Genomic DNA, 16,451 nt, shown 5'->3' with positions numbered 1-16,451 from the left:
AGGTATTATAGATATCAGAACGCAGCCAGGAATAGCACTTGTATATGCATTTGTAGTTTCAAATGCTTACCTTGAAATCTATCTCGGGATCTTTACAGCAGGAGACACAGTTCGCAAGCAGTATTACCAGTACTACTAGAGTACATACAGACAGAATCACAAAAGATGAGGAAACTTCAACTGTATCTCCTTCTCCTAGAAATTAAGACATATGCAGCATTAAATATATTGGAGCATTTAAAAAAAAGTTTTTCAAAATATATATTTTGCCGATCTGTATTTATTTCAAAACTGGAGTTTGAAAATTTAACTCTACGGATATGATCAAAAATAAAAGAGAACTGAACAGAAAGGACATATTGGCAAAACATTTCTATGCTCTTCCATCTGCTTGCATAGTTCTGGACTTATTTGATTCAAATGAAGTGGCCATCGCCAACACAATTAAATGATAAGCAATGACAGTCCCAAGACTCAGGATTCTGGTTTTAGTTGACAAATTTTTATAGGTATCTAAACAATGTATATTAAAAGTTTGGTTTTTTGAAGACATTTCCCATGAGCTAAAATACCTGTCTGAAGAAAAAGGCAACTAGAAGAAATCCTCCCTTAACACTGTGCATAAATTTACTATATTCTGCTATGAGGCAGTCCTGTGTCTTTGACTAAATGTATTAATGAAAGACTGCCAAACGTGCAAGTTGCTTAGGACAAGTGAAATGCACCTGATCAACCCCCATGCACACACAGGCACACACACACCAATCTCAATCTCTCATGATTCCTTAGATGATCTGTCTCCATTTCAAGAGTCTGAAATGACCATTTTGTAAACATAACCCCAAATAGCTTCCCAAACTTATATATATTAAAAAACCTTTAGTACATTGTCTATAAATGAGTCAGGTTATCATTACTTGCACAGGACTAAAAACCTCACACAGCATTTTATCAAAAACTTAAGTCATTGCCAGGGAAACTAAACCTGTTTTTAATCCCTGTTTTGATCTTAAGTTGAGAACAAACATATCTGTATAGTCCCCTAGGAGACCACCAAACACATCTCGAGGGGTGGGGGTGGGCTTTTTGGTTTGCTTGCTTGTTTGTTTATAACAGCTACAGCCACAGGGCTTGAGGAGTAGTTGCACTGTATTTGATTACGGAGCATTTAGGTATTGCAGCAGTGTTAAAGAAGTTATTCAATGACAGGCAGCTTGGATTGCCTGGGGTTTTAGGTAGGCAAGTGTCTAAGTACCAATGGGAACGTCCACGTATCAGTGCCTGATGTAAGGAGACAAAACACAGAATAAATAGAATTTCATTAAATACAATTCTTTTTAGTCAGTTGATCACTAGTTAGAGGAAGGACATACAAACTTGCCTAGCTAGCTCTTTGAACCTTCAAAATGCACTAGGAATGGGCGTTAAGGGATTCATGGGAATAGCCACGGCTTCTCACTGTGTTCTGCAGAATATTTGCGTAACTTAATAACACGTAAAGAGTAAACTGACACAATCAAAATACTGCTAAAAAGTGTTAGCTTTTACTTTAGGAAGATTAAATGTTTTCTGTACACTAAATTACAGATTATCTATACAACAGTAAAGCAGTTAATCCAAAAATGTAAGGTTTTCAAACAAGTGATACTGGTTTTAGTTTCCATAATAGCTCTGGCACTCTAACCTCATTGGGAAGAGCGTGAATACTGCATTTATGAATACAGGGCATCGTTTGAACACAGTCCAAGCACCATGTGAGGCTACACGGCACCTTCTAGTCGCAATTCTGCAGAAAGAATCTTTTAAGAGGGCTCTCAGAACAGTTTATATTCATTTAAACCAAGTCTTCTACATAATGTCAGTATATTTTTCATTTGTAAGCATCAAAAAAAAAGGAAAGGTAGCAGCTGACAGACTGAAAATTATCTATTCCATAAAATGCTTATATTTGCAGTTTAAGTCATTAGATAACTGTAATAAAAAACACACAGGTAATACAGCTTTAGATAAAGTTCAAGAGATCTCCTCTGAACTTTTAATTGAAATCAAGTAGTAAAAGGCAGCTTTACTAGGAAAAAAAATGGATGCATTTACATTATCAGGTATTACTAATTAAAATTACTGTTTTAAAGACATTTTCTCTAAAACCATCCCACCTAGCTTCCAAACAGCTTCCTCACCTCCACCCAGCTTCACTTGAGATCAGAAACCAGCTCACCACAGGCCAAGTACCAACGAGATACAGATTTTCCCTGACTAATAACCACCACCTGTGAACACATCACCCCAATGACAATATATATTATATATTATTTGCAGTAGCAGAACAAAATCCCTGAACCCTACTCTTGCACCAGAGGCATTCATGAAAATTAGCTGAGCAAAATTAAGTCACCAGGCAGAATGAGCTCAGACACTAATAAAGTACCAGCACATCTCAAAAGACTGCTATTCAAAGACAAACACCAGCCCAGATCCTTAAGAGGGAGGTGTAACACCTCAGCTATCAACTCTACCCAACACTAAAACAACCCACATATTTGGGGTTTATGGCACAGTATAACATCTCCCGGTTGTTGCCTACATAGCTGACACTGCATAGCATGTAAGAAGCAACCTTCGCACCCTTTCCCACAGGAGATGAGCATTATCAACCACGACTAGCATTGTCCCTCTGCTCCAGATACCAGCTAACTCTTCTTCTGGATGGTCTTTTTGGTGAGCCTCTCACTCAACCTGGAATAATTCTTCCCAGCTTGCATTACAGCTGTCAAGTTTGCCGCTTCTTTTCAAACCTGACAAAAGGCTTGTGCATTCAGAAAAACTATGGATAAAACTATTACCTATTCCAGTTAAAGAAATTATTGCTACCTATAAAATTCTCCTCCTTCACGTCGTTTGACCATCACAGCTATAACATCACGATTCTTTTATGTATTTCCATACAGAAACATTATCATGCTCATATCAACTTGGGATCCCAATTTTGACCCCTCTGGAGTCATCCAGTTGCAAGTTATCACAGCCTACCCAACCATGAGAATTCAAACCCTTGGTTTTCTTTTAATATTTTTGTTGTTTCCTCAACTCACAATGAGGCATAACAAGCACCCATGATCATAAGTTCCATTTATTGTAGAAGTTAGATACAGTGCATATGCAATCAGCTATTTTACATGAAAAAAATAATGCCAATATATTTTGGCTGTAATTCCTTCTGTAAACAAATCTGTACATTATCAAGCCTAAAAGCTAAGTGTTTTGTGCAAGCTGTATTCCTCCCTGTAATGTAATTAATTCCTTTAAATGCTCTGGAATGAATACAGAAAAAAATTGCTGCTGTTCATTATGTTACTTCCTAATCTTACAGATCTTCTGCAAATCCCAAGAAAGAGCATGAAGTAACAGCAATTAATTGGAGAAGGTAATGAAATAAAAAAATAAAAAAGGTAAGGACCACATTTGAAGAGACAGCTAAGCATTAACAGTTCATTAAGAGGAGGGAAGATATTTAAGCTTCCAAAAGCACAAGGAAAATTTCACATACCCTGTTATAAAAAGATGCTTTAATGCAAGAAAAATGCCAATTATCATGGGAAGTTTCTGCAACATTTACAGAACAGCATTTCAGATAACTCATGCAAATAAGTTCTACTTGAAGAATTACAGAATCTACTTCTATTTGGATAAACTTTGAAGTCTCTCATACAGTCATTAATAAGTGGTATTTTTAAATTTGTGCTTCTTTTGAAAATATGAGTATAAAATTAAGTTTGAATTATAACAACTTATAATTGGGCTTAAATTTATAAGTGAAATTATTTTAATAGCTTGCATAAGCACATACTCAGTAATGCAAGTCACTGATGAAGCATTGGAACTCGTGTTTGACAGAGTGCTGAACAATCTGTTGCAGTACTAACCTCTTTTGCACTTTTCAACTATTTTCATCCAATGATTAATTCACAGGAACTTAGTAAAATGACTGGGAATTGAAAAGGTAGGAGATGTGTAATTCCCTCCTTTTGTCTGTGAATTGTGAAAGTATGAAAGAATGACAGCTATTTATTTTAAAATCCTGAGACATAAAGCAACCAGAAAGAAATTAGTTCAATTAAACACAGGAGACCATTGTGTATAGTTATTGCAGGAAATAACTTTGCTTCCTCTAATAAAAAACTGTTAAAACGTATTTTAAACTGAATTCATTTTTAACTTAAACCTAAATAAAAATTTATGCAATATCATTCACAATTTCATAATGAATGTAGAAGTTAAGCATCTTAAAATATTAGATTCCAAAGGTACAGAATTCATCAAGTCCACTCAGCATTATCATCTCAGTTAAAAAAATAGCATTTAACATAACCATACTCAGCAACAAGCTACTACATCTTAAGATGTATCCAGAAATCAGGCTCAGGTCCTCAGGAAATTAACTGCCAAACAGATGCAGAAAAATACTCTATATAAAATGGTAACAATATAAGGCTTCCTATCTGTTAATATACACTATCTGGACTACTTCAGTCATTCAGCAGGAGGAAGAGGTATGGATTTTATCACTACTATATTAAAATAAGAAGATTCAGTATGTTTGTGTTACTATATGTGTTATTGCATGGTTAACACAATGTTTTGCACAGAGTTTTACACTAGTAAATGCTGAATCTCAAAATGACATCTAGATGACCTTAAGTAATGGATATCCAAGACAAGAAGGACTTTTTTTTCAAAGCTTCAGTGTTGCATACTGATTCTATGCTGTTATTTACCTGCTTTTTAAAACCACCTGGTATCATAAATAATCCAAAGCCTAGGTAGATAATAACAGCTACTGAGGCAAATTCTTCAGCACCTCTGGAAATCATTACGTAAGTAAATCTCACACTTTACATTTGAACACAGCAAACATCTGAAGTCAAATCCTGTACACAGGCAAGTGCACGAAGAGGCTCACTGAAAAAACAAGGATGATAAGCTATGCTGGCATTCTCAGGATGAAGCGTAAACATGAGAACATGTGCTTCAACATGTAGTAGCATATTCCAAGGGGTAGAAAAGTGTTACTTTCATGCAAAGTATTTTTCAAAGCAATTTATATAGGCCAGGATTCTGTTCATCTCTCCAAGTTTCTCTCAAGTCTATTTTCTTCATACGACAGTTCACTTATTATCTACCAAATTTAGCAACTATGCAAAGAAAAGTTGGGTTTTCATCACAACAGTCTAGAGCTGGTTTCTTCCTCTATCCAATCAATTTCCAAGTTTCCCCACAATCCTCCCAAATTCCCACTTACGTCCTCCACCTGTGGCATCCTACACTTCCAGGAGCTACTCAAACCAGCCAGCCAAACGGTCCGCTCACGCTTGCTGGCCAGCCCACGGCCACCTCAGAACGGAGATGGGACCAGAAGCAACTGCCTGTCCCCTACTTGGCACAGTATCACTGCCTCTCTTTCCCCAGACAGTTAGCAAAACTCATGATACTTGCAGGAGCTTGAGCTCCGCCTCTCTCAAATTTGGTTCAATGTGATTAATCATGTTATTAAGAGTGGAAAATGCAATCGCACAGACCTCATTCTTCAGAAAATCAGGCTAAAAAAGCATGACATTGCACACAATTCTCAAGCTTGGGGAAAAGGAAGAGTAAACATACACAACAGACTCACTAGTACGATAAAGGCGGTGCAAGGCCCAGATAAAGTAAGCATTCTTAGGGCACAGTGATCTTCAAGGGAGCATCTGATTTTAAGCTTTCAGCACAGTAGTTGCTATGCGACAAGTCTCACTGCATAAGCAAGAGCCCCTTTTCTTTCAAGAGCAGCTATATAAATGGCAGTTCTGTACTAACAGCTATAACTGTTTCCAGCACCAACGTAGCATGACAGCAGTCACTTAAAATTGAACACCCTCAAATTGTACGATCACAGACAGAGATGTTACTTTACGTCACCAAGTCAGAACAGCCAAGCCTTTAAAATACTAGTGAGTGACTAAATCTAACTTTGCTCACTATTTACTTCCATAGTATCTGACCTTGTCACACATTTGAACAGTTTACTTAATTGTGGGAGTAAGTTACTAATGTAACTATACTCAAAATGTAGTACCACCCTAATTTATTGTGTTTTTTGTAAATATGACTTTAAAAGCTACCCCTAATTTCCTAAATAATGTTGTCATCTTCTTCTAGGCTAGCAGTTAAGTGGGAAAGCGCTCCTGAACCCTACCCAGTGCTTCACAAGTGAATTTTAGATCATTATCTTTTCTTACAAAGCACTTTCCCTGCATTCGTTTACTCTGCGAAATCTTCAAAGGTTTGCTAGCTAGTATGCACAAAACCAATACACATAAGCCTGTAAATTTTGAAGGCCTACAGGTAACATGCAGAACCTTAAAACAAAAGCCTCTTTGAAACAGCTTCAGACATCTCTACTGCATAACGTCTGATTTGTATGACAAGCTACAGCACAGCATGCAGTGGAACCCCTGTCCTTCCCCCCAGAAGAACCCTAGAGCACTTCCCAGCGGTTACTTCATTCCCTCCATCTCACATTTTTCCTCTCATGCTCCATTTAAGAACTAAGTCAAAAGCAGCACCATTTTTGAGAATAAGATTCAATAGAGATTTCCACAGTACCATTGTTCAGTTGTGCAGTGCTATATTGTAATAGGCTTTAAAAACATCTTTAACTTTACATATTAGAACTGCATTCAAAACACCATTAACATTCAACTGAGATGCAAAGTTGAAAATTCAAACTGTTGAAAATTAACTGAAGACAGTGATATTTTAAAAACTTTCCCTCTTATGATTGTGTTATCACTACCCTAACATCAGACAAGGCAAAGTTTGCGTAATGAAGTAACCTTTGGTATGGTAATAGAAATATATCTTTATGCAAAAGTACTTTGTCACCTTATTCTTTTTCTTTCTTCCTTACTACTGTGGAAAACTCTAATTACTAGATATAATCTCAAATAAAAAAATACTTAAAAACTTGAAGCTATAGCTGTCCAAATTACTTGTGCACATTCATATTTAATCTTTCAGAAAACTAAAGGCAGCAAGCAATAGTTTGCCAGCAAGACAAACTATTTCCTGCCTAAACCTGAATTGCCTTACATGGCCTAAATCAAAGTCCCAACACTTAGAAAGATGTGAATAAGATGACAAGACCTTCAGCAGTAGTGGAGGGGAGGAAAAAAAAAAGAAAATCACATTCAAGTTATTTTGTTACTATATTCTTCTAGGCAGAACTTGAAATATTTCACCCCTCTCCACACAACTTGGCCATCACAATCCCTGTTTTATCCTAGACCCCTATTATTTAAGGCCCTCATGAGGGGACAGGGAGGAGGCAGAATGAAAGGCCAATGCATGTGCACAGGCGACTCTTTTGAAAAACCACCAGCTTTTCTTCTTTACAACAATTAATCATCAGAAATAAGGGTAAGAAAGACAGAAAATGGCAATTTGCTACAGAGGTTTTCCCATGAAGCAATAAAAGCCTTTGCTTCCCCCCTACACACACACCCTTGTGCTCCAGATGCAGCTCTACAGTGACAAAAGCCAGTTTCTTAACTAAATGTGTCTTGTAGCTGTGACCCTGAAATCACTACTCTCCTATGCAAGAAGTTTCAGTGCATTCCAGAAGAAACATTAGCTACTTCACATCATGACTGGATGTATAATTATGTCAACAGTTCTTGGAAATCGTCAGTCCTCCCATTTTTTCTTAGAAAGAATGCAAAAAGTCTATCCAGCCATCTAAGTCAATACCTTTCCAAAGTATTTTATCCCATGCTCTCCTTAAATATTTTTTGTAGCATGCTGTTACTGCTAGGAACTACAACTGCTTAAGTCCACTTTACAGATGAGGCTGGCACCAGTTGCATGTCCTAAAGCAAGAATATCTAGGACAATGCCGTATTCTCATCCAATTCAGCATCCTCAATACCATACAGCTCCAATCTCTTTTTTCCCCAAAAAAACCCAGCCCACCTGAGTGTTGGCTCAACAGTTAGCAACTCATAAAATCATGAACTGGGTTTAGCATTACATTTATGTCCTTAGTCTATTACTCTAATTCTTTGACGTTACTGGGAAGACTTGTACTCACACAACAGCATACTCCTTTATTTTAATAAGGATTAAAATACAGGCTAGTACTTTTAAGTGTTTACAGAGCATGATCTGCTTGAAGACTTGCACAGCCTTAGAATCTCATGTTTGCACACAGCAACACAGCTTACCACATGGTAAAAAATATACATGTTCAAAAATTACGTATCCTATGTTTTCATGGCAATGTATGTGGAAAATCCAGGTAGCATTAGTATCTTGCAAAAAGTACTATCTGATTCTTAACTGTGAGGGGATGGCTGTTTTTAAAGAATTCTGCAAAGCTTGCTTTATCCTACACTGCTAGATACTGCTTTTAACAACCAATTCCTGGTCAAGTACAGTAGGATCTCATGTGCTGTACCATTTCTCCAGTAGTACGGCACTGGAGCTGAAAGGTTTTCGAACAGAGTAGACAACAATCACTTCAAGTAGCATGGAAAGATTACACATCTTGGTATCTCAAAACATCAGAAGTACCTGCAGCATGCAGATCAGATCAGAATCTCTCACGTTCCCCCACCACTTCATAGGTATACAACCTATTAACATATATCCTTTTTGTTCTGTGAAAAGAGTCCATACGTGCAACCCTTCACATGATGAGATTTTCTGGAATTTTGATCATGCAATAGATGCATTTCCAACTCCGACATGAGAGACTGGGATAAGAAATGTGGAAAAGGCAGCAAGAACCAGCAGTTTGCCAAAAGAGCTTATTCAGCTCCATTTCTCATCCCTGCTCATATCTGGAGGATCCCTAGGAGAAAGATTAGCAGAGAACAGGCCATAGCATAGATCATTGATTCTGGAGAAGCGGATCTGGTCTACAGGCTGAAAGCTTAAAGCCAGCACTCAAGAGTCTACTGTCAAACTTTTTTACACCTCCTTCATGCGAAATAAATTTCAGGTTGCAAAGGCAGACTTAAAAATTCACATCACTGTTAAGTCACTGCAGTGAGTTTTCTCAGCTGTAAGAAAATATAAGTGCAACATTGAACAAGGTGTTACTTTGGACCAGCACCTCATACTGACAAAAGCCATCAGAAGAGAAGTGGCTGACAGCCTCCTTCACTCAATCACCTGGCCTAAGCTATATCTGGCCTAACACCTTTTTGCTAGAGATTGTGCTTACACCAAACATATGGATTGAAACAGCTATCCTGACACAGTCTGTATGTTTCCTATTATAAAAGTGTATCTACAGAACATTTCTAGCACCACTGATGTCGCTCAAATCCTTTCACAACTGCAGTACAACAAAAACAAAGGGTTTATAGAGAGCAACAAAAGTGACAAAGCTATTGCAAATTGTATCCAGAGCCTTATCATACTCCAGATACTAGATGCATACCTTAAGTATGAAGGCAGATGAAATAGTAAGATCTGAAGAAAACCCTAGTACAACATGCTCTGTCCTACAGCTGCAGAAATAGAGCATTAGGACTGAGTAAGATACAGAAACAGAAAACCTGATTTTCACAGCCTCACAATCACGATACTGATTGAAGATCCCTGTACCCTGCACAGGTAATGCATGCATAGTGACTGAACCCAAACTAAGGGTTTTCAAATAGGCCGTCGGATCTGACTATATAAGATAAACTCCTTTTTTTATAGGGGACTTGTGGCAAAACTAGCACTAACCAATGGGGACTTTCAAACTGATGGCCCAGGCCTGATGCACATCCCTGTAGACTGTTTCTGACCAGTGTAATCTTAATATGCTACAATGACACTTGAGGAATTATTAAACATACCCAGGCATCAAAGATGTGAGAAATGAATTCAGAAAGTGGCCTCCTATAAAACTGTCAGAGTGCTTTAGCTGATCACAAACTCCAGACACTTTACGGCCAGAGGCAGAGAAAGCAGACCAAGCCTGCGAACAAAGCCTTGTACTTGGGAGGGAAGTTCCTGCCAGCCAAAAATCAGGGTTGGCTTCTTACCTTGGAGTCAAAATCACAGACAGAAACAAAAGATAAAATACAACTTAACAGCTCTAACTCTACAATTATTACCCATCTGGGACAGAAGTTAGAAAAAAAATATAGGGAGAAGTAAACAAACCTAATGCTTGAAAGGGAGGAGAAAGGTTAGATGAGCAGACTGCTCCGAAGAAAATTAAACCACTAATTAAAGTCCCCACTTCACAACCAAGATTTTTCTTAACTTCAAGTAGTCCGAGTCTCTAACTTGTATATACTTAGAAAATTGTTTTCCTTATTAGGCGCAAATGTCACATAACTCTTGCCTGGGACTAAACCACAGATCACAGCCACAAGTGGGCCAGACAGAATTCCTAGTGAAACAGCACGCCACAGAAGCAAGTTTTCCCAAGAGCATATCCATGCTAAAGAACTCATCTTAGCAAGTTAAAAAAAAGAAAAATTCACCTCATAATTATAACCTGTCATCTGTGGCCAATTGAAGATACTAGATATAGTTGCACAAACATCTAGATACTCTATCTAGACGCTCCTGAATACTATACACCAATTTCTAAGTGCCTTTTCCTGGATTTGTACATGACCAGGCTTTTCAACAAGAAATCACTGCCACTATTTTCAATACGTCCAAGAAGAAAGTCCCAAGACTGAGGTTCTCAATACAAATCAAGAGAGCATGTAGGCATCAGCCCAGCTGTCTCAATTCAATTTAATAGGCTATGTAATTTATCATAAATGTAAAATTGAACACACCCTTTAAAAATGTTACCGCCTATTCAAGTTTTACAGGAAAATAGAATATTTTTTGAGACCGTTTTCCTTTTTATTTGGAAGGACTTCAGATATTACAGAGATGCTAGAAATATTTTGTCTGACACTACATACAAGTGATTCAGATTCCATGCTTTTTGGAGAGGCAGCTGAATTAAGGTTAAGGATGAAAATTCAAGTCAGAAGAACAGAAAGAAAGCCTGAATTTGAATGTAAAGCTTTATCACAGTAAAGCAGAAGTATCAGATTATAGCACAGTATGTTTGCTTGCAAAACACCATTACTAAAGAGTATTTCTTAAATGCCTTTCCTTCAGCCACACAACATAAAAGCCTTACTAAAAACGGAAGTCATCTTAGCCTGATGCACTCAGGTAAAAATCACTAGTGCTCCACAGGCTCAAAACAACTACACCACCTCATTCTGTGAACCTCCCTATTTTGACAGGCTAGACAGTGAAATTGTGCAGAGGCTGACATCCAGCAGGCCTGCCCCCAGCCCTCACCTCCTCTATCAGGTGAAGTGTTTAATTTCAGAACTATCACAATGCATATTAGTATCTTCTTTTTCCATTCACAGAATGAATCAAACCTACACTGCTCAAGTATTTTTAGCTGGTAACACCTTCAACATCTTGGTTTTCCTTTTTCCACGGTAATTGCTAGGAACCATACCAGGGGAATGATTCTAAAGACTAATTTCTTTTAAATCCTCCTCCTATTTGAAAGATTTTTTTCAACAAAGAGGTTAGAAATAAAACCTAAAAAAAGCAAGAAGAATATACAACACATCATCAATGCTTTGCTCAATCTGCAAATACGACGAAGCCATACTTACAAAGAACTACCTCATTCGTCTCAATTGAGGCCCTGGGAGCTTAACAATTCTGTGGCCGTAGAATCTGGCATACTTCCACAATACCACAAAACGGAGCATTTTTAAACAAGGAACCCAACCTAGTCTTGCTAGAACCTGCCCACAGCCACTTCCTGCTTTCCAGTTTCCTCCCCAAGAGAAGTTAATGTTATGGGTATAGTCCATGAATTATTCCACAAAGTTCACCAGAACAACTTCAGGCACATATCCTTTCCTCCTCTTTCTGTGGATTCCCATCTTTCCTATAAAGTGCTCTGGGCAACAAACATCAAAATGCATCTCCCCTGTCACAGAAGCAAGCCTTCTTGCTAGGCAAAGAATTGTGGAACCTTGAAATAACTCTGAAACAAGTTATTAATTTTTTTTTATGAAAAGCCATTAAAATCTTCACAGGTTTACAACTTGTAAGTATTACACTGAGGCTTATGGTGAACTGCAAAAATTGCTAAGCCCCAGAATGAAAAGCAGTATTTAGGTCCCGCATTTCAAAATCATCGGCCTAGTACAGGAAGTCAAAGCAGTCTGTCATGGAATAGATGAGCGAGAAACTCACAATAGGGCTGAAGCTGTTCTCGAACAAGTCAAATACTTCCTAACCCCCAAAAAATCAATCCAAGGGTTTGTCTACTAGGCAGCTTTTACAATTTGTCTACAGTGACTGAGAAAGTTCAAGACAAAAACTGTTTCATTGTCCACTGATAAGCTACGCTATTGGGGGGGGGGGTGGTTCTGAAGCTTTCCAGCCGGTTGCTGTTGTATCAGTATGTGCATTGATGATACCACAGTTATGACAGGACATGTTGCAGACTAAGAATCTGTTGCACACAAAACCACTTATTAATGCACACATTATTTCATTCAGTAGAAAGCCTTGCCAGCAAAAGTGATGCCAGTGATATTGGAAAAGGTCCCTCTTGAGGCTTTAAAGGCTTAAGTAACAAATATCTTTCAATAAAATATAATTCAAATGCATAACTTCTTACTATATGGGCAAAGATACAGTACCAATCAGCATTTTCATTTCCCAAATTTCACAGTTTTTCATGACAGGTTATGACCATTTGCTGAACTTCAGGTAATATCCTATACCTATATATTTTGACCTAAGACTATAACTGAAGATAGTATATAAAATTACAATATCCCATTCATTTCATATTAGTCTACAATTACATCACCACAAGTATTTCCCTTTAACAATCCTGCACTTAACATACCTGGTTTGCTTTTGGGGGGGGGGGGTTGTTTGTTTTTGTTTTGTTTTTTAAATAACTTCAATACTATCTCTTCCACTGTGTTCAATCAACTTTTGATTCCAAGAATGACGTTTATATAGAAGTTGTCATAGAAGTTAATGATTTGGGCTCCCAGTTATGTAAAATACACAGCATAGCCCTGATAGCAAAGAGGAATTTAAATTTAAAATAAGGTAGGCTACCCTGAGAATACGTGATGCATATAGTCTGATGTCTTCTACCTTTAAATAGAAAGGTCACCTGCATTTCAGGGAGAAATAAGATAAAGAAAGGGGAAAAACTCCACATACAAAACTAACTTCACCATCTTATCTTATGGCTTGATGACAAGTTAATATTATTTGGACAATCCTGAAGCAACTCATTAAGTGAGAAAACTTTCATTCGGTCTCAAAGGAAATACACATTTGACTGGCAATTTTCTCTTTTTCAAAAGTTTACATTTATAGAAAACAAGACAGACCTCAAGGAAGGCTGATGGGGGGAAGTAATGAGCAATTCAGACATTTTCTTGGGGATAAAAAAAGAGGGGGGGGGGAGAGAAAAAGGCATAGTACCAAAAATAAGTTATGGATTCCACTCCCAGCTTTGTTACTTTCTGCAAAAGAGCAGACACATTACCTAGTCTCTGTGCTTTAGAGATCTCTCCTTCCCCCCCTCCTCCCTCTGAGCATATTGTCCATTTCAGCTGCAAACTCTCAGTGCTTGGAACCGAGTCTGGCACGCATCTGAACGGTGCCCTACCAAACTCAGCCCCAATCTAAACTGATGTTTCCAGGCCCCAGTGAAACACCAACAGAGATGACTGTCACCTGTCAATACTAATAAGCTCTTAAGCAGCCATTCACAAGACGGAGAGATCACATTTTTCAGTTTGTGTTTTTAACACAAACAGGAAAATAAGTAAGATAATCGAAGGAAGGAAGTGTTACTTAACACAGGAGACAAATAAATGTAAATTACATGACGGGGGGATTCGCCTAATCTGACCGGAAACGAGGGAAGCGACGTCTGCCCTGAGGAGCCTCCACCCAAGATCGGATCTCAGCGATTCACAGCCAAAATGAGAAAAAGCGACACGGCACAGAGACCCGCTCAGGCGCGGAGGGCAGCCGCTACGGAAGGACGTGCGTGTGTGCAAGCGCACCCCGAGCGGGCAGCGCAGCGCAGCGCAGCGCAGCCCCGGCACCTAACGCCGAGGGCCGGCAGCAGGGCACCGGCGTGCCGGGGCGCCGGCCCCGCCGCGGCGTGGGCAGAGCGCGGGGGCGGCGCGCGGCCCTGCCCGCAGCCCCCCCGCTCCCGGGCCTCCCCGCGCCGCCCCCCGCGCCTCACCTGCACCCGCTGGCGGAAGCGGAGCCGCCCCGCCGCTCCCCAGCAGCAGCGACACCAGCAAGCCGAGCGCCAGCCCGAGCCGGGGCGCCAGGGGCAGCGGGCCGCCCCCGCCGGGCACCCCGCGCCGCCGCATCCCCTCCGCTCCGGGCCCCAGGCTCGGCGCCGAACGAGGGGCTCGAGGCTCTCAGTGCCCCCGGCGCGCCGCCGCCGCAGCCGCTGCCCGCCGCCGCCGCGGCATCGGAGCCCGCAGCCCCGCGCCCCTCACAGAACCCCGCCGGCCCCGGCAGACACTGCCGCCGCCATCTTCCGGGCTACCTGACCGGGCGGGGCGGAGCTCGCTGCTGATCGATAGCCCAACAAGCCAATCGGCCTGCGCCGCCCGCTCAGGAGGTGGGATCATTGGCTGGGACGGGGCTAATCCCTGATTGACAGCCAGCTCCGCCAGTCGCTCCGCACGGGGCGAGCGAGGCCGAGCGAAGGCTGCGGCGCGAGAACGGCAGGCCGCGCTTGCCAATCAACCCGCCCCTCGGGAGAGGGAGAAGGGCGGGGCTCTCTCCCAGATTGAAGGCGCGCTCCGCCAATCGGTTCCCGAGGGCGGGAGCGGGAGGCGGGGCTCGGCCGAGCCCGTGCGGAGGCCATGCGGGAGCAGAGCGGCGGGCGGGGGCAGCAGCGCCGCCTGGAAGCGCCCCCGCGCCCGCCCCGGCGGCCCCCGAGAGGCGCAGCGGGAGGCCGCAGGCCCCTCGGCGGGAGGCCCGGGGGGCTCAAAGCCCCGCCCGGCCCGGGACAGACCCGGCAGGGTGGTGGCCCAGCTCCCCGCCGGCGAAGCCTGGCTGAACCGGCCCCTCTGCACCCGGAGTGCGACTCCCGCCAAAAGCCGGGAGAGGAAACTCCAGGGCAGGAGGAAGGGGCAGATTCCGGTCACCACAGAAGCCCCGGGGCGTTAGCGGCCACAGCTGCACCGGGCTGTTCCTTGTGCCGCGGTCGGACCGCTGGCCTGGGTCATTCACGCTCCTCTGCAGGGGCACGAGGAGGCTCGGACGAGAGGGGCGTCAGCGACTCCACTAGTGACTGCGGCAAAAGAGTGGTACAGGCAGGGCTCGGAAATAAAGGTTCCTCTGGTCTAGGTTCGGTTTGCAGGTCTTCTGAACTCAAAGCACGTGAAACAAGGTAACAGTTATAAGTGGCATAAAGGGAAGCGCTGATCCTAAGCAATGGGTCGCTCTACATAGCGAGGAAACAGGGAAGTACCACGTGACCGACAAACTAGATTTCCATTTTCCCAATAATTTAGCAGAAAGGCTAACTATGTCAAGATTATATAATGAATTTGAGAGAACAACTTGCCCAAACAAATGTACAATGACTGCACCCCTGGGACTCGCAGTAGTCCTAGAACACCATGTCCAGGAAGACACAAACATAAACCTCAGTCCTTCTATGACTTTAAGAAATTTTTTTCTAGAGTAACTTTTCTTCTACCACAGGCATCTACTTAAAATCTAACTACTTTTCTGTTATCAAGTCTGCGTCTATGCTCAGCTCTCCTCTCTCTGGCTTGAAGACACTAATTGTATAATCAAATGACCCATATTTTTTAAAGTGTTCTAATTAGTTTTCCTTCCAAGGGAAATATTTTCTTGAATAGTGATATGGAAGACAAGCTTCTCTTTTGTTGGTTTAATAAACTATTATTAATACATTGTGCTGCTTATTGTGAAAATTTAAAAAGATGCAACACGAAACAGTAAATAGTTCCAAAGCATTCCTTGTCTGGCTGCCTGTAGATTTTATGGACAAAGGCAAAATTTGATCCTTCCCGTTTAAAATCAATGATATATAATATGTTACTCACTGTTTTTTTCATGTACAAACAACCACCACCTCAATTTAAACAGGTCGGTACTGATGTAAAAATGCACTCTTTGTCTAGATATAATGAAATATCTAGTGAAATATTTCTGGAAACTTCAAGTTTACTCCTTCAGTGGAGTTCCTCACTCCACCAAATCTCCCTTCCTTGAGTATGGCCGCCACGGCTGAGGCCCCTGTATGTGAATGTGTCTCCCTCTAGCTGACGTTATACCCGCATTTTTTATGATGGTTTTTCAAACTACAGCACATTTGTTGTACGACTGCATGG

At 41.1% G+C, this 16,451-nt stretch overlaps 1 protein-coding gene across 1 annotated transcript in view; it reads right to left on the bottom strand.

Moving 5' to 3' along the window:
• LMTK2 (lemur tyrosine kinase 2) overlaps window positions 1-14,444 on the bottom strand; it is a 44,662-nt gene extending 30,218 nt beyond the window's left edge. The window contains exons 1-2 of the mRNA XM_067306550.1: window positions 14,312-14,444; window positions 71-195 (exon numbers count right to left, since the gene is read on the bottom strand). Of these exons, the coding sequence (XP_067162651.1) occupies window positions 71-195; window positions 14,312-14,444 (258 nt within the window). The remainder of the gene's footprint in view (window positions 1-70; window positions 196-14,311) is intronic.
• Window positions 14,445-16,451: the final 2,007 nt, after the last annotated feature.

Source organism: Apteryx mantelli, chromosome 16 (assembly GCF_036417845.1).
Source record: "Apteryx mantelli isolate bAptMan1 chromosome 16, bAptMan1.hap1, whole genome shotgun sequence".
NCBI classification, from domain to species: Eukaryota; Metazoa; Chordata; class Aves; order Apterygiformes; family Apterygidae; genus Apteryx; species Apteryx mantelli.
The sequence above is the reverse complement of the archived record's forward strand: the minus strand, read 5'-3'. Positions and strand labels throughout refer to the sequence as shown.